Source organism: Scomber scombrus, chromosome 22 (assembly GCF_963691925.1).
Source record: "Scomber scombrus chromosome 22, fScoSco1.1, whole genome shotgun sequence".
NCBI lineage: Eukaryota > Metazoa > Chordata > Actinopteri > Scombriformes > Scombridae > Scomber > Scomber scombrus.
Genome location: NC_084991.1, coordinates 20,241,160 through 20,265,801, shown reverse-complemented (window position 1 = coordinate 20,265,801; position 24,642 = coordinate 20,241,160). Strand labels below are relative to the sequence as shown.

The following is a 24,642-nucleotide window of genomic DNA, read 5'->3' as shown; positions in this document are numbered from 1 at the left end:
AATGACTCAACTCTTGAATCATGTTTCATCCGTCCCACATCTCATCTCATCTCATCCTTGAATTTCTTTTCTTTCAAAAGTCCTCATTTTCTTGCTGTAGTTCATGTTTGTGGATTTTTTTTATCCATCTATCATTATTTCTTTCCACCTTGATTGACTCTTTTAATGATTTCTCCGGACATCCTGTTTTCATCATCATCTCTCATCATCTCATTATTTCCAACACATTTCTTCCCCATCATCTTTTTTTTCCAAGATCTACATCTTTACCTCTGATGCTCCTGTCTTGCAATACATCACTTTCTCTTTCTCATTGGAAGCTTCATATGTCAATCATGATGTTTGATCTCTACCGTGACCGTATGATTTCTCTGTTAAACCTCTGTGTGTGATGCAGTGAAACATTGAAGAAAGCTTTGCCAACATATACAACATATATACTGTAAGTCGGGAATGATTAAAAAAGAAAAATTCCCCCTCCTCTGCATTGTTTTGTAATTACACAATAGTGAGTTCCCAGTAGTTTTAAGGGTAAAAAGCATATGCATGAGAACCATCAAGACAAGCAAAACCACCCTGCCAACACACTAATCAATCAGTTAACACATCACACCAAGAATATAATTTTTCTGAAGAAAACCGTAGAAAAAACTCAAGACTCAGCTCTTATATTTAGCCCGTTAAACATGTTGAATGTTGTGGAATTAACTGATAATCTAATCATGTCACTTGTTCCTATAACATTTTTTAAATTTGTGCAATAAAAATAAGCACAAATGGCTTTTTAAGTTTTGATTGGCTTGGTTTGATGTGGCGTCAGGTCAGTGGAGGCAGCACCACATATGAGTAGCACATGCTGCTTTTAGCTCAGCTCAGTTCCTCCACTGGGATTTCCCACTGGGATGCTAAAGGCCCAAAGGTTCGCAAGCGGATCTAAGTTTGACCCTGGTTATTAATTAGCGGTAGCACCTCCCTGCTGAGTGAGGCGGGTCAACCGGCACACACACACACACACACACACACACACACATATATATACACACACACAAAACTGACTCTCCATCTCTTTTTCTTTCTGCCTTCATGAGTAGTTGCACACACACTCTCTTCTCGGTGTGTAAGGTGGGTAATTCGCCATAGCACATTACATCTGAACAGTGAGTGATTGTGTTCCTTCCTACGAGAGGATTCTGTGCTGCAGTCAGCAAATGAAACGTTTCAGACACAAAAGTAGCAGAGAAACACAGGAGAGCACTCTGCTCACACACACAGCATTGTTGAGGATGTTTTTATGGTATTTTTTTTATATTTTTAATAGTCTTCAGAGGTATTAGATGCATCAGTGAAGAAAGACAAGGAAGAGGTATACATGTTTTTTTTTATTTCTAACAAGTAGATCAGTATTGATGAGTATATGATGTCAGATGTCCATGTTAAATATGTTTAAAGGTCCGAAAATTGTGAATTGGTGAACGTGTGTAAATATTACTTCTCGTGAGTTGATTTGAAGTCTTGGGTGTCTGATTCGATTCAGAGTCGATTCCCAAACCAAAACTAAACCAATGAATAGAAAAAGGGGGCACAATTTTCAGTCTCTTGCTCCAGTATACTGTGTGCCAAACCATGCACTGGTGTCCTTATTCCACTGAAATACAATATGAAACATAACTGACAATTAAGATAAATGGTCTAAAGTCTTTTCATTTTAAAGTGAGTGGGCGCAGGGTTTTTTGAGGTGAAACAAACTGAGCTGAGTTATTTTGGTTTCAGTTGTTTAATGCTGCAGTGTGTGATGGTTGGCCAGTCTCGTTTGTTACTGCTGGACTTTGCTGCTCCTCTCCGCTAACGTTAGTCTCTAGGTGATGGTGGTGTAGAAAGTGTTCACAGTATACTTCGTGTTCATCTTGCAAAGTGAATTATTTAGTCATTAAATCGAAATATCTTTGCAACTGCTGTCTTTTTTAAAGATGATGTACAAGATAACTCAAACATGTGCGTGTTGTGGTGTGTCCAGGTGCTGCCCTCACAGTTGAGTTCTGCCTTTTTTGTTCGATCAATATAACATTAATAACTAACATTTAGAACTTTTTTTTTTTTGACATTTGTGAATTTTTTGAGAATCGTAGGAGATCCTTTTTTTTTTTTTAACCTATACCGATTAATAACGGTCCCTGAAAGTCAAAAGCCAGTGCTCTATCCTGCTCTGGAGTTTTTTGATCTGTAAATCATGCAAAGATATACCAGTAGAACTCCAGAATATAAATATAGACCTGGAGATGTGCATGATTCATACCCTTTAAATACTTTTAAATGACTTATATGAATGACAATATAAAGCTCTCATCTGTATGGAGCATAGACTGTATATAAAATGGACGTAACATCCGTGACGTCACCCATTGGTTTGTGGACTGCTGCTTGGAAGCGATAGTATCGGATCTGAGCAGCGCCATCTTGAAAATTTCCGGTGCATGCCGGGAAAAATAAAAACACGGATTCTACTTATATGGGCATCAGGAGGAGCAAGAGGCGCCCTCCTGAACCTGTGAACCAATCAACCTGTCAATCACGACGTAGCCACGCCCTTATGCATACCCTGCTTTATCGTCAAATATAAAATCAGGGAGGCCAAAATGTCCCAAATGAACATCATACTGCATTGAAGAAGGCTTTAAACTAGCGATTGAGACCATAAACACATTTTGAAAACGTTTACTGAGGTTAGAAATCAAGTGAGAAGTTGGTGAATTCTCCATTGACTTGTATAGAGACGGAAGTCCTTTTGACACCAAAACAGTCGCCCCCTGGTGGCCCTTTGATAGAATGCAGTTTTAAGTTACTTCCGCGTTGGCATCATTTCAGAGGACCGGAACTCCCCGCTTGGTATGGAGCTATCAGAGCTAAATAATCAACCCAAGAACTAAGTCTAAGAACCATTCTTCCCTGTATACCTCCTCAGCCGTGGTAATGCAGGACTGGTACCTGTTTTGTGACTGAATGATACAGTAGCCTGGTGATTTAAGTCTTCCAGTAACCAAGTTTGTAACTAAGTTTTGCAAACTTTTACAAGCTGCGGCAGTAATGACTCAAACACCGTCAGGTCAGTGTTCTGCACTGAAACTACACCCACTGTGTAGAAGCTGCTCCTGCTCAAATATACAGTATGTGTATGCTTGTGTTCACATGTCTCAGAGGTATCTGCGGAGAAAGAAAAATCCTGATTTCACCATATAATGTGGCCATAGAAGGTTTTTTAAAATGCAGCCAGTCAGTGAGGCTCGCTGAATGTCTCTCCTTGGAGTTGTTTCATAGTACAGTAAGAGTCTGGTAGGCAGGCGTGGGAGGCTAATAAAGAGGCAAAAACACACACACACCCTGACACACACTGTGCCGTATAAAATTATGTCGCCTCTGGGATTGTTTCATAGTACAGTAAGGCACTGAAAAGCGCTACGGACTCATTAAACACACAGCATACATTTGCTGTAGCAGGCAGCGTAATACAATAAAAACATGAATATACATACATATTGTACTACTTAATAAAATCAGTAAATTTAAACACTTAAAGTCTGCGTAGACTTTCAGAGGTTAGTGGGGATTTTTTCAGATTTTATAATATTATTTTTGGGATGAATTCAGTCTTATTTTTAATGTTTCTTTTTCTGTAAGTCATTAAATAGTTCTTGAAAAAGGAAAAGAAAGCACTAGTGTTGTTATTTCTCCCTAAATGTCTTCCTTATACCGCCATCATTCCTTCCATTCTTCCTGTCTGTTTCTCATTTGTCTTGCATTTGATCCGCAGTGCTCCACTGCAGGTCTGGAAAGTGTGGACAGTGATCTTTTTTTTTTTTTTATGCCTTTTGACAGAATAGTCCAGATTAGAAAAGTGTGAGAAAACAGCTGTTGCACACATGTTGAGTATGTTTTTAGAGCAGTAAAGCCACATCGCAGAGAGATGTGTTCACATATTGTCGTATTACAAAACAGCCTCCGAAAAATAATGTGCTTGTTGCGTTGTCACTGTCAGCATGCATCACAACGTACAGCAACAGGGGCGTTTTAAAATGTGTAGGATCCCTGCAGCCTTTCACTCCATCATTCTCTATTTGCTTCTCTTTTCCTTTTCCGTCTACCTCCCTCTCTGCCCTAAAGGGAAATGTTCAGTAATGTATTTCGTAATGGACTGTAACCTATTGGCAGGTCCTCACTGGAAAATACAGTAACTAGAGCTATTTACAACTCTGATAATGGCCTTGCATGAGTGTGTGTTTTTCTGTATACGCATGGTTTTCTGTGTCGTAATGTGTTTCTGCAAGTGCTGTAGGGGTTGATGCACATACACACACGCTATATAATAGGGCATATATTTAATATCTGTATGTGTGCGTGAGAAAGAGAGAGAGAAGGGAGCAGCTGTGAGCCACGAAGGTGGTTTAGCATCTCATGAATTCCCCAAGAGAGAACGCCAAAAATCTGTATTTTTTCGTGTGTGTGTGTGTGTGTGGGTTTGGGTGTGGGTGTGTGTGTGTGTTTTGTGTTCACAGTAAATAAGGTAAGGACTCAGAATGAGAAGTGACAGTTACTTTGATTTACTGTCAGCTTTCATTGCTGCAGCAATTCTGCTAGAGAAGAATGCAAAGATAGTTTCCTTTTCCACCCCAAAAAAAAAAAAACCTCCACCCACATCTACTCATTTTATTTGTTTATCAAGATTCTCAAACACATGGAGTTACTGAATAATGAATGTTGAATATATATATGTAGTGTTTTATATGTTTTATTCAAATATTGTCAGTGTCCCAAAAGCAACCTATCTGCAGCTTGTTTTTTCCTGGTTTTGACAGTCGAGAAAAGCTGTCAGCTTCCTGAAGTGTCTGAGATGAGTACGATCCCTGGCTTTGAGTTATCACATCAGTCATTATAAAGACAACATCAGATCAGAGTCACTTTGTTTGGTGCAGTAAATACAGCATACAAGCAACAATGTATAACAAAGGGTCCCCTTATTAAAAAACTGACATGGTGGAGGTGACGTGCATCATTTTCTGTTTATATACAGTATTCCTTACAATATATCACAATATATCAAAAAAGAGAGACTTTAAATTGTCACCTTCTGTACTCAGTTTAACCTTGCTTGTTTAATTTCACTAGTTAGCTAACATGTCAAAGAGTGCTTTATAAATATTTGATATGAAATCGGCATAAATCACATTGACACACAACCTCTACGCTGCACAAAGAGAGAGACAAAGGACTCTGTTTTCTGTCTGAATTACAATAAATGGAGAATCAAAGTCAAGTTGTAATCTGAGACGGCATCAGATGGATATTTGCAATACCTGAATGTAAATGGTGAAGTGAGATGCTGGTTAAAGAGTTTGACGTGGAGCAGAGACAGACAGAGAGAAAGATAAAGATGTTACTGCGCTGAGTGAAAGGATCCTGCCATTGAAGCTCTTGAGTGTGTGTGTGTGTGTGTGTGTGTGTGTGTTGAGTGACAATGAGCATGGAGCACAGAGTGTGGACAGACGCCGCGGGGATTAAATACACTTTACCAACACACACACACACACAACGGCCCTCTTAACATGCTTCCTATGCACTTAAATCTTGCTATTCCTTAAGGAGAAGTGTGTATGTACTGTATACCTTATCTGTGTGTGTGTGTGTGTGTGTGTGTGTGTGTGTGTGTGTGTGTGTGTGTGTGTGTGTGTGTGTGTGTGTGTGTGTGTGTGTGTGTGTGTGTGTGTGTGTGTGTGTGTGTGTGTGTGTGTGCGCGTGCGTGTGTCTCTTGGGGGGTCCTGTCTTATACCCCGAAAAATGTGTGTATGTCTGTTTTGCTCATCTCACCCTCACACCAAAAAACACACACACATTAGTCATGGCCACCGTGAAACAATGTTGCTGTTAAACAAGTGTCACGCCTGGGAATCAGACTGTTTTTTCTCATCATAGCTGTTAACAGTACACTACAGTTCAAGACCTTGAGCATACCAAAGTAAAAATGATGTAAAAAAAAAATGATGGCATGTGCAGTACATGGAAAGAGAAGAGAAGTTGTTTTTTTTATTTTGAGACTTGAATTGTGATATTCCCATATGATTCATCCATGGTCTTATTCTTGTACTTATGTCTAGTTTAAATAAAGGTCATTTTTTCACGTTTTGGGAAACACAACCCTGGGAAATAAACAATATGGGCAAGCGTGTCAAGCCTCCTAAAGCATTTCAGATAAACTTAATTTTAAAAAATGTTCATTTCAAACCATAGACTGTATATAAAATGGACGTAACATCCGTGACGTCACCCATTGGTTTGTGGACTGCTGCTTGGAAGCGAATAGTTTCGGATCTGAGCAGCGCCATCTTGAAAATTTCCGGTGCATGCTGGGAAAAATAAAAACAGGGATTCTACTTATATGGGCATCAGGAGGAGCATGAGGCGCCCTCCTGAACATGTGAACCAATCAACCTGTCAATCACGACGTAGCCACGCCCTAGTGCATACCCTGCTTTATCGTCACATATAAAATCAGGGAGGCCAAAATGTCCCAAATGAACATCATACTGCATTGAAGAAGGCTTTAAACTAGCGATTGAGACCATAAACACATTTTGAAAACGTTTACTGAGGTTATAAATCAAGTGAGAAGTTGGTGAATTCTCCATTGACTTGTATAGAGACGGAAGTCCTTTTGACACCAAAACGGTCGCCCCCTGGTGGCCTTTTGATAGAATGCAGTTTTAAGTTACTTCCGCGTTGGCTTCATTTCAGAGGACCAGAACTCCCCGCCTGTTTCAAACGCTCTCTGAGTCTGACTGAAAGTGAACACATTAGCCCTCAGCTATTTTAGCAAACTGCATAGATCTGCTCTATATTCTTACTCTGCTCAGTCTCTTTGGTATAAAAAAAAAAAGGATGAACCATTTGTCTTCCATGACTTTTTTAAGATACATGCTAAAGCCGCAGCCTTTACATCAGTCAATAGATTCCTCAGATATAATATAGAAGAAATACAGCAGAGGATAAATCTGATTACTGATAGTTTTATTTAAATTGGGGGCTTGCAGTAATTAAATTAAACAATTCATGAAGTTCCTCATCAAGTATACTCTTTAATTACTTAATTTTTGCAGTAATCAGATTTTTGGTGCACTTCATTTCTCATAACTGTTTTCCTCCCACCTTCATCTCTTCATTGTGCAGTTCATATATTGAGCTAAAGTGTCTGCTGTTCACCTCATTACTGGAATATCTTAAGAAGCAACCTGAGTTATTCTCTGTGTGCTCTTTATGTCTGAAAAAGGTCTGAGTGCACATATTCCAGTGATTAATAATGATTATAAACACTAATAATAACTATAGCCACCAGCTTGAACTCTTTTTTAGTCTGCCTTATTTTCTCTCTGTGTCTCTCTGGTGAAAGTCTGTGATTCAGATCAGCATGCAACATCAATTGTTTTTATAGCTTGTACTCCTGAAAAAAATCAGATATGAGCAGTATGGAGCTTTTTTTTGGTTGTTATATTGTGTAATAAAATTTAATACAATTTCTTTCTTCTCATTTTCCACTCTCCTTCCTTCCTTCCTTCAGATTCTCTCTCCTCTCCTGGATCTCAATCAGAATCGCAGTAAACTGAAGCTGTACATCAGTCACCTGACATCTCTGTGTCAGGAGCGAGACCCAATCATATTGCAGGACTTTGCCCCGCCCCCAGCCTATCACCGCTCTGACTCCGCCTCCTGGCATACGCAGCTGCACAGCATGACGCAGGAACAGGTGAGACTGTTTGTGTTGCATTTGTGTTTGTTTACTCGTGTGAAACATGAGGGGAAAAAACAGTCAGTCGCCAGTTACTGTGTGTGTGTGTGTGTGTGTGTGTGTGTGTGTGTGTGTGTGTGTGTGTGTGTGTGTGTGTGTGTGTGTGTGTGTGTGTGTGTGTGTGTGTGTGTGTGTGTGTGTGAATGAATTTGATCTATTTTGAAAAATGTGGGAAAAAGTGAGGGCATTTTGTCACTCCTCATTTATCAATTCCTAAAACTAGTGTATGTGTTTGTATATGCATGCTTGTGTATATGTGACATTTGTGAGTTTGTGTGACTGTCGTTGCTGTGTGTGTGTGTGTGTGTGTGTGTGTGTGTGTGTGTGTGTGTGTGTGTGTGTTTGTAACTCTGTGCATGTGTGTGTAGGAGTATGGCCCACACTGGTTGGCCTGGCAGGTTTTTGGCGCTGCTTTTGACATTATTGAAAAGATTTACTCCAGCGGGTCACCTGGCGACAAGCACCTGGCTGCAGAACAAATACTGTTTCAGACATTTTATTTAAAGGGGAGTAAACTCGGCTTCAAGCATTTGGCAGCTTGAGGAGGGTTGGTTCATACACGGAGCAAGAAGGGGAGAGAAGAGTGTTATTTATTTTACTGTTTGAAAAAGTCATCTGAGAGCGAGAGGAGAGAGAAGAAAATGAGGATAAAGAAAGAAAAGGTGAGGCTTAGAGAAAGCTGAGGAAAGATTGGCTAACCTGCTCACTTAGTCTTTGCCCAGTTGTCATGGTAACCGGTTGTTTTTGTATATATTTGATACAAACAGTACATTATTAAATTTTACATTTTCTTGGCTTCCAGTTTCTCTCTCTCTCTCTCTCTCTCTCTCTCTCTCTCTCTCTCTCTCTCTCTCTCTCTCTCTCTCTCTCTCTCTGTGTCTGTCTGTCTGTCTTTTTCTCCATATTGAAAACATATCAGGCAATACATGGTCGCTACATGTGGTATACATTGAAATATGGTAACTCTAGACATGCACACACACACACACACACACTTGCAGAGCTATGTGACAGAGTGTGTGGTTAGGTACAGCAGGACTAGTTTCCTACAGTCCTCATGAAAGCCCTATTGTATGTCTTAATGCTGGGAAATGTCTCTGTTTAGCATGAGTGCTTCAGATATGGCGCTGCGTGGTACGGTGTCACTTTAAATAAATGTTGAATATTCCGAATGAAGTTGTTATTTAATCACTGTGTACATTAAAGGAGCAGAGAAATGATCTGGGTGACTTTCATGGACAGACAATTACCATAGGTATTTTTCATCAGCAGCCCGGTTTCACCAAAAAAAGAAAATGCAGATGTTATTCTGCGGTCCGGCAGCCCCGAGATCCACATTTTCAAAAGAAAAACATACTTTGAATTAAAACTGATTATGTGGGCTGCTGTGAAAGCTTATCTAACAAGACTGAATGCTGTACGGTGGCCAAGGAGTCTGCAGTATTTCTATCCCACCAAACGTATATTTAAAAAACATTTGAAAATATTAAAAACATTTAAAACCAAACTATCGCTCATGGCAACGAGCCAAATTTACATCTGAGGAGTCGGAGTGGGGAGATCTTAAAAGACCATACTAAACAATTTACCACAAATCACATACATATTACATTACTGGTAAACATTTTACGGCACGTGAGTCAGGTAGTACATTGCATTAATCATTTTAATGCACTTGTGTGGTGCAGACTGATTTTGGTATATTCATATTCACGACTCAGTTTGACTTGGTATTTGCAGACAAAAGTATACATGGCTAGTCGTAAACTGGTTCATAACATGCGCAAAAAAAACCCCCACTGGTTATTTCAGTTTTCTCATGTTTCATAGGCTCCAGAGATAATAACTAGATGCCGTAATTGTCTGAGGATTTACATAAATGCTTTCTAAAGATTCTCCCTTAAATTAAACCCAAACGGTTTTCTTTAAAAGAATGCTAATTCAACAGTTTGGTCAAAATTGGATGGAAAAAATAAAGTTTATTACAATATATTCAGAGCAATAACGACACATTTCATTTTGAGGTTTGGCCACCAGTTAAAACTCCCTCATCTTTCTTTCTTCGCTTTATTTTATCCTCTTCATCGCTCTCCTTTCAATTTCTGCCATCACTACGTCCACTTTCTTCTTTCTCCTAAGCTGACCTTCCATCTTTCCCCCGCTCGCCATTACCTTTTACTCTTGCTCGCTCCATGTTAGTGTACAGATGAAAGCTAGTTTAGCTATTTTTTACTCTGTTTTTGGTGAAATGTTTCCCATAACAACATCCCAGTTTGAATCTCTCCTCTCCTTCTCTCCGTCCAAACCCACCCATACCCACGCAATGCCACTTGGCGCCATGCGTCTGCTTTAGACCCCGACCCTGCCTACACACAATCACAGACTCACACTGCCAGGCTTTCATTCAGGCCCGTGTTTCTCGTTTTCCTTCATCATGTGTCAGCATCACCCTGGCTGACCCTCTTAATGCACACACACGCTCTCACACCGACTCCCTCTAGACCACCATGTTCCAGTGTGCCAGCCTCTCTTCTCTGTCTTGTGGTGAGTGTGTGTGTGTTTTACAAGCCTCTCCCTGGCTCTGTTAAAATGCCTGGCACTCTGTAAAGCCATTAGGATCATACTAAAATAGCATGTAAAGCACACATGGACAGTCGCACAAACACACATGGAAACCTGCGTATCCCACACTCGTACAGGCTTTTGCACAAATGCACAGCAGTGTTGAATAACCACTGGAGGCTCGTGTACCTGACAGTGTGCTTCTGTAATGTGTCACAGGCTCAAAACTTTTTTTTACTAACACAGCGTTTGATGTAACTCTACTTTCTGCTGTTAAACTGGGAAAAAAAAGCCAGAAGAGAAAGTTTAGTTTAGGTTTATCGACTGGTGCCTCCCAGTACAAAAGACTCATTTCATTACTGTAAGCCCAAGAAATCTCATGGAGGCTCCGACAGTGAATTCAGGCACCACTGTGAGTGAAATCCCTGCTGCTAAACTGATCATAGTGTAGCTAGGTTTCACAGCGCTGACAGTGTTGAAAACTGAAAAATAAATTCACCATTCAAAAAACAAAACCTCCATTTTTATTTTATTTTTTAAGGGTGTGATGTAACTTAACTTGACACACTCAAAAAAAAAAAAAAAAATACGGAGTAGTGTCTTAACGTCTGTAAAAGTATCATTTTTGAAATTGAAAATAAAAAACAATTTTTTGGGTAGTTACTCAGCAGCAGATGTAACGGAACAAAAGATTTGCTTCACAATACAACACAAGTCGGCAAAACACACAAAAACAAAAAAGCCAATGGTTGTAAAAGATAAAAGACATCATCTCAGCACACAGAGCCACACAGCTTGCATCAGCCAGCAGCTTTTCAACAAAATGTGCGTTGTATTGTTTTAATCATGCATGTTTACTGAGTCTCGGGCCTGTTATTATGTGATACAACAATGCAGCACATTGTTACACACGTGAATTTGTTTTTCATATTTGTACCACTTACATGTGATAATTTGGGGTCCATATGCAGCCTCGGGCCCTTATTGCATGTCACCCTCCTCCATCCAAACCAGTGTTTTTTATTTAGTTTTCTATCTAATAAAGACAATTAACATGAGAAAAATAACAGTGTAGTAATGCTTAACCCTCTACAATGTCAGTTCCCGAATAAACATTTACATTTATGTTGCCACTGAAGCTTTAAGAGGAGAAAAGAGCGTTATTGGCCCACAGAAGCAAAGCAGCAACCACTGCAACAACAACACATGTTTTTCCTTTCAAACTAAAATTAAGAAAAGCTTTAAAGCTGCAGTCGGTAACTTTGAGGAGAGAGAGAGGATTTAGCGTCAAATTTGAGGAAGTACAACTTTCAGATCCCTCCTCCCTTCCTCTCCGCTGCACTCCTGCTCTGCCTACAAAGTCCCTCCCCCCAGAGGAGGCTGACGTGCGGCATGCGACCGTGTTTGCTGTTGTTGGTAACGGAGGTATCGGTAGTTTTGTGATTGTTGTTGCTGCGCCATTACTTTCTCTACGCTCCTGAAGCCACTCTCCCGAGCTGAGGAGGAAAGGGGGAGGGGCTGTGTGCGTGAGCAGTGATTGACAGCTGTCAGACACTCCATCAGACATCATCCTGGCTCTGATTGGTTCTTGTTGTCCCGTCGCGTTGGATTCTGGCAATTTGCCAATTTGCAGTAGGAGCAATAGATGGGGCTAAATGAGTCTGGTTACTAGTTGCATGTAATGCTGTCTTTACATAGTGACAGTCTTAGAAAATATGACAAAAAGTTACTTTTATAAGACTTACCAACTGCAGCTTTAAAGGTGAATCTCCTACCTTCATTATGTATGAAAGCTGGGTATGCCACTAATAAAAGTTAAATATAGGAGTTGGTCCTTGAAGTTTTTACTGGCAATGTGTCGGATATAATATAACACATTCAGTAATTGAGTACAGTAACAAGAAAACAGATCATGATCGCTGTCAAATTGTCACAAATGACTTAAGATGACAAGTCTTAACACATCTTTGTAGTGCATGCACCTGCCCTTTTCACCCCATGCAGTGTCTTTGCCTCACGTCTCTCCCCACGTCTCACAAAAACCTTCTCTACTAGACTAATGTTAAATTCAGTCAGCCTTTACATGTGGTGTCTCTGACCGAAACCAATTCGTCAGCACAGCACCAGGCTCGGTGGTGAGCTGTTAGTCTTGAAAGGACGGATTTGCTGAAGATGTTTATTCGGTCGTCTGTTCCTGTGTGTTTGTTTCCATGTCTCTCTTTAGCCTCAGCTGAACTACAAAAGTAACGCAGCTTCCAATAGTGAGGTTTTACTAAAAGAGCTGTTTTCTGTGCCATAGTCATAATAATAACCTTTATGGCTCAATGATGTCTCTAATGAGCACTGAAAAGAACTGGCATCGTAATCCACATACACACACAGGAAGTCTCTCTCTCTCTCTCTCTGGCCCGACGTGTGAAGGTATAGGAATTGGCTGACTGTGTGTGTGTGTGTGTGTGTGTCTATGTGTCTATGTGTGTGTGTGTGTGTGTGTGTGTGTGTGTGTGTGTGTGTGTGTGTGTGTGTGTGTGTGTGTGTGTGTGTGTGTGTGAGCCTTGAAAAGCTATCAAGACGAAGTGTACACACTGTGTGTTTGCGTGAAAGTACGAGAGAGTGTGTATGTGTCTGCAGCCCCTTTTTAGACTATACGTGCGCACATTTGTGTGTGTTTGACGTTGTAAAAAAAAACAAAAAACTGTATTAAGTGTTATTGGCTGACTCGGACATTATATCGCTATTATGCTCTTATGAATCCAGTATGAATTGTCAGCCCATGACTCTCTATCTGCTAAAACAAAAATGGCTCTCAGTGAGTGACTGTGAGCGTTTCTGAGCCAAGTCAAACTGGAGAAACCTCTGTGAGAACTGCGTCCACATATTTACAACTCCACAGGTCATTGTAATGAAGGAAAATACCGCACATTTACAGATGTCATTGTTATAGCATGATCTCCAAAAAAAGAGGGTTTCACGTGGATAAAGATGATAATACTTGCTTTCTCTCTCTCTCGGCTTACAAGCATTTTAAAATGGAGCAGCACATGTTTTCAGGGCCGGGTGGCTTCAGAGACAAATCTATAAATCCCTGCTGATATCAAAACACTAATATAAATGATTGAATGTTGTGAATAAGACAAACTCTGGTCTGTGTGTGTGGCCATCAATCTTTACAAGTACAAACTGTCATTCTTTAAATGTTAATTCTTGACATGGGTTAAATATTTGATGTAATGACGACGTTATCTCTGCAAAAACAAAAACACAACATGTAAAATACAGCAGCTAAGGTTTCAAATAGTTGCAATCATTATTTTTTCAGCTGTGCAGCGCGATGCCCTGTGGCAAGGTGCTGCCCTCGTCACAGACTGGCAGGCGACACAGGAAGTGTGTGCGTGTGTCTCTGTGTTTATGAGGACCCCTCATGGTGTCCAGGTCACTGATTGGGTGATTTTTGATTGACAGGAAGTACAAAAACAGGATGAGGCGGAGCTGGAATTTAAACATCACAGCTGATAATGTACTGATTGTCTGGGTGTGTGTCTATGGATGTGGAATTTAAACACCCCTGGTGATAAAAAAAAGGGTAATTATTATTATTTTGATAATGTAAGGGTATGTGTGAGTTTCCTAATAATAAACATCCTGGAATTATTGTAGTTTTCAGTTGAGCTGCGATTGTTGTCTTAATTTCTTACAGTGACTTTTCTACTTCAGAGAAGAGTTGACGTCAAAGCTGCAAGATGTCATAGAGTAGATGAAGGAAAATCAAACTTATTTAAACTCTAAATCATTGAATGAACTGGCCACAATATTAAATAAAAGAACAGAAACACAATGAAAGCATAAGAGAGTCAGTGAGGAAGATGTTGATGATTTCAAACTGATGGAAATTATATGGAGTCTTTTTTTAGAAGGCCAAAAAAAAAGAAAGCACATGCTTTGAGTTTTTACCCACATGTGTATCTTTCCCCAGAGCTGTAGAGTCAGACTTAATTCACAAAAATGAGAACTTGAAACTTGACTTGAGACATGAAAGCAAAAACATTCAAGTTCCGACCTGATAAAATCCTATCAAAACAAAAGGAAACAAATAAGATGAGCAGACCTTGAATATTTGATTATTAGGCCTCTGCATCGAAAGCAGCCGGCCTCTTCTAGAGAAACAATAGAAAATATTAAAATGTCCTGTCATCTTAATGGTCAGCATTCAGGTGGGAAACTTGCAGTGTACTTATAAAGATGGGATTTGATTAAAAACGACTCAATTTAACCTTAACGTACTGTATTGAAAAGGAACAAGGCATTTGTATCTGTGTTCAAATGAAACTGTGAGGCTGATGTGAAGTGGAGGGGAGATGGAGGGAGGAGGAGATGGAGGGAGGAGGAGAGGAGGCGGCAGTACAGAGGTTTGTGTAGCTGTGTAGCTGCAGAGAGTCAGACCCATGCATTTGTGCTGCATTGTGGTCTGGGGTCTCTCTAGGTTTTCGTGAGGCAGCTCTGCTTCCTGCTCCAAGGATGATTGTTTTCTCTCTAAATACAATGCAGAGGTGCTCGACGACTGTTACACACACACACACACACAAACACACACACACACAAACACACACGCTCCAAACTACAGACAAAAAGAGAGACAGACGGACCCTCAACACCCATTTCACACACACACACACACACACACACACACTCCAAACTACAGACAAAAAGAGAGACAGACGGACCCACACACATGACCAAACCCTCAACACCCATTTCACACACACACACACACACACACACACACACGCTCCAAACTACAGACAAAAAGAGAGATAGACGGACCCACACACATGACCAAACCCTCAACACCCATTTCACACACACACACACACACACACACACACACACACACACACACACACACACACACAGGCCTTCGCTGGCTATTACAGACTAACTGCTGGTTTTATGCAGATTTATTGAATCCAGGCTTAATGGCTTTACCAGTCGTCCTCTTTTTACATGCATTTGTCTTTTTTCTGTCCTTCACTTCTTTCTTTCTTGATCTTTCCCCTCGTCTCCTTTTATCACTCCCCCCCTCCCCCTTCTTGATTTCTGTCTTTCCTTATTCCTTATTTCTTCCCTCCTCCTCTCTTTTTCTCTTTCTTTTCCTTCTCCATCTCAGTTATGGTCATTGTCTGTGTGTCAGCAGTGCCTGTGTTTGTTACCTCGTTTCTCACTGCTTCAATTCCCACTTCGATCTCTACCGTCGTCTTTCTCTCGGTCTCTCCTTCCTCTGTTAATGACAAGATAAGTAGGTGACAAACTCAAGAGTAACAAGCTCTCCACTCGCACACTTTCCTGGTGTCTATCTGAACCCGTTAACTCTAAGTCCACAATGGCGGTCGTTACGCGTCTCTGGGTGACGTTCCCTTCGACAGATTCCAGTTCCAGTTTCCTGACACTCAGCCAGGCTGGATGAATTTATTATTATGGGACAGCTATAAAATCATTGTGACTTTTACAACACAGAAAAAATCCAATGAAAGAAAATTATGTTAACAGAAAAAAATTCAATAGATTTCACTCGCTGAAAAGAGAGCTCCGAATATGAAGATTACCCAGAGTGTGGCTGCCATTAACGGTCGTTAACGACATGTTGTATAGTTACTGTATCATGCAAAAAACTATTAGCCTCAGTCTGTTTTTTATTTAAAAAATGATGATGGTATATGAGCAGGTGGCTTTAGATTTTGTGGGTACGCTATGAATGAGCAGATCTCATATTTGGGGTTAATATTTAGGATCATGAGATGATTTATGGGATAGGAAAACACTTACGACCATTTACATTGTTCTATTTCCATTTTTTCCTGATTGTTTTTCCAGCTTGTCTTTCACTCAGTTATGGTGACAGATTTGATTACAGTCCACAGACGTTGCAGCGTGGTTTAGCTGAAGGTATAAACCACTCCACACATGCTATCTTAAACATGCAATCCTAAAGACTAATGTGTGGTTTTGACTCTGTAGCTCTTTTGTATTTTGAGATAAATTGTGCAGCTTCAGGAAAGTGTTTGATACACTTTCTAGCCACAGTTTAGTTTAAACTAAATGGTTGATGAAAGTTATGTTTTTAGAGGCATTTCAGGCTTCATTTGTCACTTAAAGACTGTATTTCCTTTGTTTATTATCTAAATAAGTAATCCAAACATAAAAATGTCTCATACAGCGATTAATGCTGTGAATTAGTTTGAGTAAAATGACTTCCATCTCTTCAGATTGTCCCACTGGGAGGTCACACCTATACACAGTCAATGCTGGAGTCTGTTTGGGCTGTTTATTCCTGCGGTCGTTACTGCTGTAAGTCCAGCCTTCTGTATAGTTACTCCTAGAGGGCCAGTTAAAGCTTTTTAAGCCATCTTTACTTTATACATACTGTACACAAGCCCACCTCTCTCTCTCTCTGCAGCTTCACTTGCATTACTCAGTGCTTTTCCAGGCTGTAACAATTACATGAAGGCAGAAAACGGTGGAGAGCTCCCTGTGTGTGTGTGTGTGTGTGTGTGTGTGTGTGTGTGTGTGTGTGTGTGTGTGTGTGTGTGTGTGTGTGTGTGTGTGTGTGTGTGTGTGTGTGTGTGTGTGTGTGTGTGTGTGTGTGTGTGTTCAGTTCCCTGCCACGCTGACTAACTGCTCCCAGAAGGAGAGCCTGTAAATATGAATATGTTCCTATTTGTCAATTTGCCTGATTAAATAGCATGTTAAAATAAAATTAACAAGTTATGTTGAACTACCCACAACACACACTTCCCTTGTATATTTCCTCAGATGTTATTACTAAAGGAGTGCAGTATTTTCTGTCCTGCAGGAGCTGTTTTAGCTACAAGTCCTCTTCATCTATTCCCACTGCAGCTCGTTAGCCGGTGTCATTAGCTGTGCTGCCCGAACTATAACAGTGCTGGACTAAAACAGAGCACGCACACACACACACACACTCATTCACACACGCACACTCATTCACACACGTTTGGTTGCATGGCTCCTGACTGTTTTGGGCTTAGCACAGTACAAGAAGCCAATTTATAAAGCAGTGTACATGCAGTGTAAGCCTGTTAGAACCTAATGGATTAAATTTAGAGACGAGCAGAGTGACAGAGATTATAATTCTCCATACAGGCCTATTATAGAATAGAATAGAATAGAATATCCTTTATTGTCATTGTACACCAGACGTCACAACCAGGCGGGGAGTTCTGGTCCTCTGAAATGAGGCCAACGCGGAAGTAATTTAAAACTGCATTCTATCAAAAGGCCACCAGGGGGCGACCGTTTTGGTGTCAAAAGGACTTCCGTCTCTATACAAGTCAATGGAGAATTCACCAACTTCTCACTTGATTTCTAACCTCAGTAAACGTTTTCAAAATGTGTTTATGGTCTCAATCGCTAGTTTAAAGCCTTCTTCAATGCAGTATGATGTTCATTTGGGAAATTTTGGCCTCCCTGATTTTATATGTGACGATAAAGCAGGGTATGCATTAGGGCGTGGCTACGTCGTGATTGACAGGTTGATTGGTTCACAGGTTCAGGAAGGCGCCTCTTGCCCCTCCTGATGCCCATATAAGTAGAATCCGTGTTTTTAGTTACCCAGCATGCACCGGAAATTTTGAAGATGGCGCTGCCCAGATCCGATACTATTCGCTTCCAAGCAGCAGTCCACAAACCAATGGGTTACGTCACGGATGTTACGTCCATTTTATATACAGTCTATGGTCACAATGAGTTTGGTTCGGGATTCTCTTCCCGTGGTGCAATAAAGAGTCATAATACATATTTGGGAGGGCAGAAGTTTGAAGAGGCCTTGGCCAGGGTGAGATGGGTCAGACAGGATCTTCCTTGCCCCTTTTAAGCCCCCTAGAGTCTGCAATGTCCTCCAGGGAGGGCATCCCTTTGCTCCTACTAGTAATGGTGATTCCTTACCATCGCTCAGTGTTGCTGCTGATGAGCCTTTTTTAAACCTTCTTGTGATTGTATCTTTAATTCCTGCAGCTTGGTATGCCATTGCTGAGAAATATTAAGTCAAACTTTGCCCTCCAGTCCTTTTCGCCATCCTGACCCTCACCTACACCCCTCCTAAATCAGAGTAAAACATGATTTATTAAAAAAAAATGTAAATGGTTGACCTTTTCACCTCAGTTTGTTTTTTTGTATTTTTTAACCTTCTACCGGGCAGAGTTGCTCTTTCACTTGCACTCCTTACTTTGACTCACTGCAACGTTTAACAGTATGGATTTATCGATTTCGAAAATGTTGGAAATGATGGGAATCAGTCTTTTAAATTCAGGATTTATAACTTCACACATGGTAGCATTATTCACATCCAAAACTTAAAAGTTCCTCCTTTTGTCAATGACCAAACTGTTCACTACATTTATTTGAAATTTGTAGTCTTTTAAGATATCGTGCTAACTAAAAGACTGACTGAACAAATACATGACGGAGTTAAAAAACAGCTGCTTTGTATTTTCACAATCCAAGTCCATCATTCAAGCCCACTGTTCCATTTTTATCAAACTTTCTGTATAAACTTTGTGCTGTTTTTGGCGTTCAAAGCTTTATAACATAATAACACACCAGGCTTTATAATGAATAATTTTTCTCAAAATAACTTTTGTTGTTACCAAGTAAAGCAGAAACAGACCGTAGGACTAACTAAATTATTTGTGTAATTTCTGATAAATTGATTTGTTGAAGTGGGTCAGCCAGCGTGTGCAGCCCTGATCTATGGAGACGTAGATCTGGACCCTAATGGTTCATAGAACATAATTTCCCCCAAGTCAGTCAAAGTAAGGTGAAGTCGGTCTGTTTAATATTCACTGCCATGAGTTGTGTGGACACAGTTTTCTGATAAAAACAGCCCTCTGGCTTCAGAATAATCTATAAATGAAAATCTGTAGTCAAGTAACTTTTGTAAGATGTGTGTGTGTGTGCAGCAGGCAGTTGACCTGCTCAAGGATGGGCTAATGCACTCCGCTTAGATAATATATTTGTGTTCTCTCTCTTTTCTTTTTCTGCCTCCACCTCCACCCGTCTGTTTGTTGCTCTCTCTTAATCTCTAAGTCTCTCTCTGTGCTGAGTTATGGTTTCTTTAGAAAACATTAGCATTCCAACGTAAAGAGGTTCAAGCCCTGCAATGTGTGTCATGGGGTCGGTGTACACAGACACACACACACACACACACACATATATACACACCTCTTATCCTCATCCTCATTCCCATACTGATAACCTGCTGTGTATATGCATATACAAGCTTTTGCACGAATGCAACACTTTGTGTGTGTGTGTGTGTGTTCGTGTGTGTGTGTGTGTGTCTGTGTGTGTGTGTGTGTGTGTGTTCGTGTGTGTGTGTGTGTGTGTGTGTGTGTGTGTGTGTGTGTGTGTGTGTGTGTGTGTGTGTCTCCAGGCCCCCGATAAGGCAGATAATAATCCATCACGATAATGGAACTTTAATGGCTGCAGTAAAAATCATCTTCAACAAACCTTCTTTCTCCCTCTATCTCTCTCTTTCACACACGCACACACACGACTTCCTGCTGTCTATCTCTGCTTCCCACAATCCCCTCGGTCACTCACTAAATCAGAACTTGAGTTTGCAACATATACACTTTAGACTCATGCTGTGCACTCACACACACACACACACCTGTCATGTCAGATATCTAAACCGCTGTATCACACACACACACATACACACATTCACTAACACACTGCACACTAATGCATCTCACAAACATACATACACACAGTCTAACACATACTGTACACTCTGGCAGGAGTCATGAATCTGACAGCACTAACTCTCTGCCCACATGCATTATTTTAACTACATTTCTCTCTGACCGCACACTGTGATTGCATGAGATGTGATCCATGGGAGCTTATAACCACAGTATAAACTCGTGCCTCATAACTGGATTCTGTATCATGCAAGCTTGTTTATATTTAATTTATTCTGGCCATAAAGCATAAGCTTTTGGATAGGAGAAAGGACGTTTATTGCTTAGCAACATGAAGACCAGAGGACCAAATTATAATCTCTTTTAAAACAATCCAATTTTTGACCATTTTGGTCATTCTTATCACTTATGAGAACATAATCAACAGGTACATTGAAGTGATTAAATTCTACCAGACTGAGCCTACAACCTCATTGTATACCTGGTACACAAGGCAAAAATAAATCCAAGTAATAGCTATAATTCCTTTTTGATTTGCCCCATCAATACTGTACCAATCACAGAGGAGATGCACAGTAAAAGGAGCGTTATCAGCTCCATGCCCCACCCATTAAATCGGGCTTTCTAAATATCGCTTCAAGTGTCTTTCCCTGTTATAGGTCAAGGCTGTGTGAGTCAGAGAGCAGAAGACAGCTGACACGTACTAAACCGTTTATCTCTCCTCAAGTGTCTCACCACCTTATCTTTACTGCCATGTTTTTCTGGGGGATTGCAACTAAAATGCAAACCATTAAGCTGAATTATCTGCAAACAAACATAAACTGGCATTTGGGGAATATGTTTATATGCTTCACAAGAAGTGGTGGCTTTGTGATTCTTTGAGACACGCACACAGATCTGTGTGGATATTTGCAACAACGCTTCCAAAGTAAGCAAGCAAATAGGTCATTGGACCATTCCCTCCACAACGAGCCATAGGAGCGTTTTCTACTATGCTGCCTCTGTCAGCAGTAATCAGCAAGACATCATTTTTCTGCGCTTTTCCAAAACTGTTAAAAATAATGATAATGATGGTGGTCTGCTTAGGTTTAGGCACACAAACCACTTGGTGAGGGTTGGGGGAATATAATATCATTGTTTTGGTTAAAATGATCACTTGATATGGGGTGTGGGTTGAAATTACTACTTTCTTAAAGTTAGGCAACCTTCATAATCATCACAGCAGTAAACACCACAACAATCATAGTTAGAGTTTTTTAAAACAGGAAGCAGGAAGCAAACAGTGTTCTACTGCAGCAAAGTTAATCTAACCAGCCACCCAATCCACCACCTCTGAATATGAACATTTCTCACCTTATATAGACGTCATCTCAATGCGTCTCTTCTCCAGGTCATAATTACTACAGCTGCTGTCACTATTAAATGACTTAAATGTTCTTTTTGCACTATATCTGTTAAAAATATACATCTCATAGAACTTTTTGCTGCTATTACTGCCTTTTTGCATTACCACAACTTAACTATACAGAACCTTATGCTGCTACTTCCTACATATATAAAAAGTAGACTCCAAAATCTTATTTTAACTTACTGCCTATCTATTCTATGTTTTATTTTTATATACTTATTATTATTATTAGTAAATGTTTTATCTGTTGTGCACTTCAATGTTAACTCTTTAGTGTTAGGAAACATCTGTCTTATCTGTTGTGCCTGTGCACTTTATCTGATCCACCGTGGGATAGTGAGAAACGTCTTCTCCATTCCTTTGTATGTCTGGACATGTGAAGAAATTGACAATAAAGCCGACTTTGACTTTGACGTTGACTGAAATGTAACTAGAGGTTGTTTTTAATGAATGACATTACGTGTAGTGACGTTTCTCTCGGGAGGATTAGGCTCAGATATTAGTCACTTAGTAAGTACTTGAAAATGTCATAATGCTGTTTTTTGTCTCTAAAAATGAAATGAAGGAAACAGCCATTCACAAGTGTTGATAAATGGTCAGCCCAGGTTTTAATAGAACACAACAGCATATACAGTATGTCCTATTACTATGAATGAGTGAGTGTCATTAAGCATGTGGAATAACAAATGAGAAAAATTCTGTATTTTGTTATTTTTTTTGTCAATGTTCTTTAACACCGGTTTGATTATATGGTGGGAGGATTTTGGATTGGATCAGCTAGGTGTCTCAAGCCCGGCTAGCTCAGTCGGTAGAGCATGAGACTCTTAATCTCAGGGTCGTGGGTTCGAGCCCCACGTTGGGCGCTGATACTTTTGTGAGGAGGATTAAAAGGACAAGGGTAGAAGTCAGAATACTAAAGCATGTTTGTCTGCAGCTGAAATTGATCTCTGATAAAGATGTAATCCTCTGGACTTTTTGAGTTCATGCATAAATCCTATCAGTGACTCTGCTGGTAAAGACAACATGTTGAGACTGAACTGAGTTAAAATGAGATGTGATGAGAAAACCGAGAAGTAGAAAGCCACATGAAAGGTGATGGAAACTGAGTAAGTTAGAAAGAGGAAGAGAGTATATGTGTGTGTGTGTGTGTGTGTGTGTGTGTGTGTGTGTGTGTGTGTGTGTGTGTGTGTGTGTGTGTGTGTGTGTGTGTGTGTGTATAGCGGGGGGTGGTTCCCCGCTGTCTGATGCTAATGGGGCTTGTAGAGCGGGCCAAATCATGCCAAGCAATGCACACATAAACACACACATTCACAGGGAGGGGTGAGTAGTCGAGCCTCATTGCTTCCCTTCACCTCCTTATCCTCTCACTCACTCTCTCTGTCCCTTCCTCTCTTCCTTTTTCCATTTATTTTCTGGTCTTCACCTTCATCCATATTCTGCCCTTAGTTTGTCTTTGTCAACAACTCTTGTTCTTTCCTTCTGTCTTTCAGATAATAACTTATAGATAGATGCCCATAAATGTAGTAACCTAAGTCAATTTAAAATAAATGCATTAGGATTATTATTATGTGCATAATGAATAAATACTGTAGCCCACAAAGTTTAGGGACTTTTTTTTAAAAGGTTGAGGCCAAGATATTCTATTAACTATTATTATCAGTCCTGTATGGGTCAAGCTCCATTCATTTAGAGCAGCACTCAATGAGTTATTTGGTCTTAACCTTTTATCGGGCAAGTGAATATATTTGGTAACTTTCATAAAACATCCAAAATATCCTCCCCATGCCTCTCTGTGAGGTTGTAGAACCATGAGTTTTTATATATAGACTTTTTGGTAAATGAACGATATACAGTATGGTAACTTCATTAACCTTGATCTGCAACATAAAAAGTAAAACATTTGAAAAAAGTCAGGTTATATCTCCCCAATTACTCTTTAGGGTTTAAATTGCAAATTTACAAGTATTTCAATGAGTGCCCTATAAAGGGTTAATGTTGGAAAACTGTGAAAAATGTCAATCAAGTCATTATGTGTCCTTAAATGTCTTTTTTGTTAATTATCACAAAACAACTAAAGGACCAGAAAACATCCACATTTAGGAAGCTGGAATCAGATTATAAAAAAAATAACTCTAAGTAGCCATGGATTCATTTCACGTCATTTGTATTAAAGTCTATCTGCTGCAAATATTTTAGCCTCCAACCCCAAATACCAAAATCTGATTAAAATTCAAAGGACACGACTGTACACACAATGCTGAAACAAATATAATTCAGTTTAGCCCCTCAGTTAATTCCCATTTAACAACCAAATATATGGATGAGTGTTACGACCCCTCCCTTTCTGCCTGCAGTGGTGTCATTTGGTCACTTCTTGCAACAGCTGGCAGCCGGGGAGGGTCATCAAGACAATATGGTGACACCTGGCTAGGCCTCCACTCAGCCTATAAATATCAGCCTGGACTCATTGGCTGTGTTCGAAGCACATACTTTCCTACTACTCGTACTAACTCTGACGTCATTTGAGTAGTATGTGATTTAGAGTATGCGAGAAGTTCCCGGATGGTTTACTAGATTCTCCAGAAATGCGGAGTATGCATCAAGAGCTGACTACTCATACTCAAATTACCCAAGATGCAACGTAACTTCTGAAAAAACCCAAAATACAAACGACACAGATCAACACCTCGGTGATGTTGTTATGTTCGCTTCCTGTTTTCAAAATAAAAGCACCAATTCTATCGTTATGGTTTTCTTAATAATAAAAGGTAACGGGTGTTTTATTTTGTAAAAATGACAGGAAGTGCGTTACTCGCTACGGCTAACTCCGAATTCGCAAGAACAAAACTTTAAACAGGTGTTATTTGGACAAATTAACATCACATTGTGGATTTAAAGGGCTACTTTACTTTCCCGCCTAAAAGGGTTAGAAATGTTGATAAAGTGGTATATTTACAGAGTTAGAGCTAAAATGAAATCAGCTTCAGCCTGCTGATTTCAGCTCGGGTAGGGATGAAATGCATTGTGGGTTATCGTTTAGTTTACTACAGTGTAAACGGTCTGCTTACTATCTGGTCGTTTAGTGTCTAGTATAGAAGTATGTAGTATGCGGTTTCGAACACAGCCAT

The 24,642-nt window shown here is 40.1% G+C and overlaps 1 protein-coding gene across 2 annotated transcripts in view; it reads left to right on the top strand.

Annotated features, from left to right (window-relative positions):
* Positions 1–24,642, top strand: part of LOC134004736 (ELKS/Rab6-interacting/CAST family member 1-like) — a 150,521-nt gene that overhangs the window by 122,192 nt on the left and 3,687 nt on the right. For both annotated transcript variants that reach the window (XM_062444113.1, XM_062444112.1), the window contains one exon: positions 7,601–7,786. In XM_062444113.1, the coding sequence (XP_062300097.1) occupies positions 7,601–7,786 (186 nt within the window). The remainder of the gene's footprint in view (positions 1–7,600; positions 7,787–24,642) is intronic.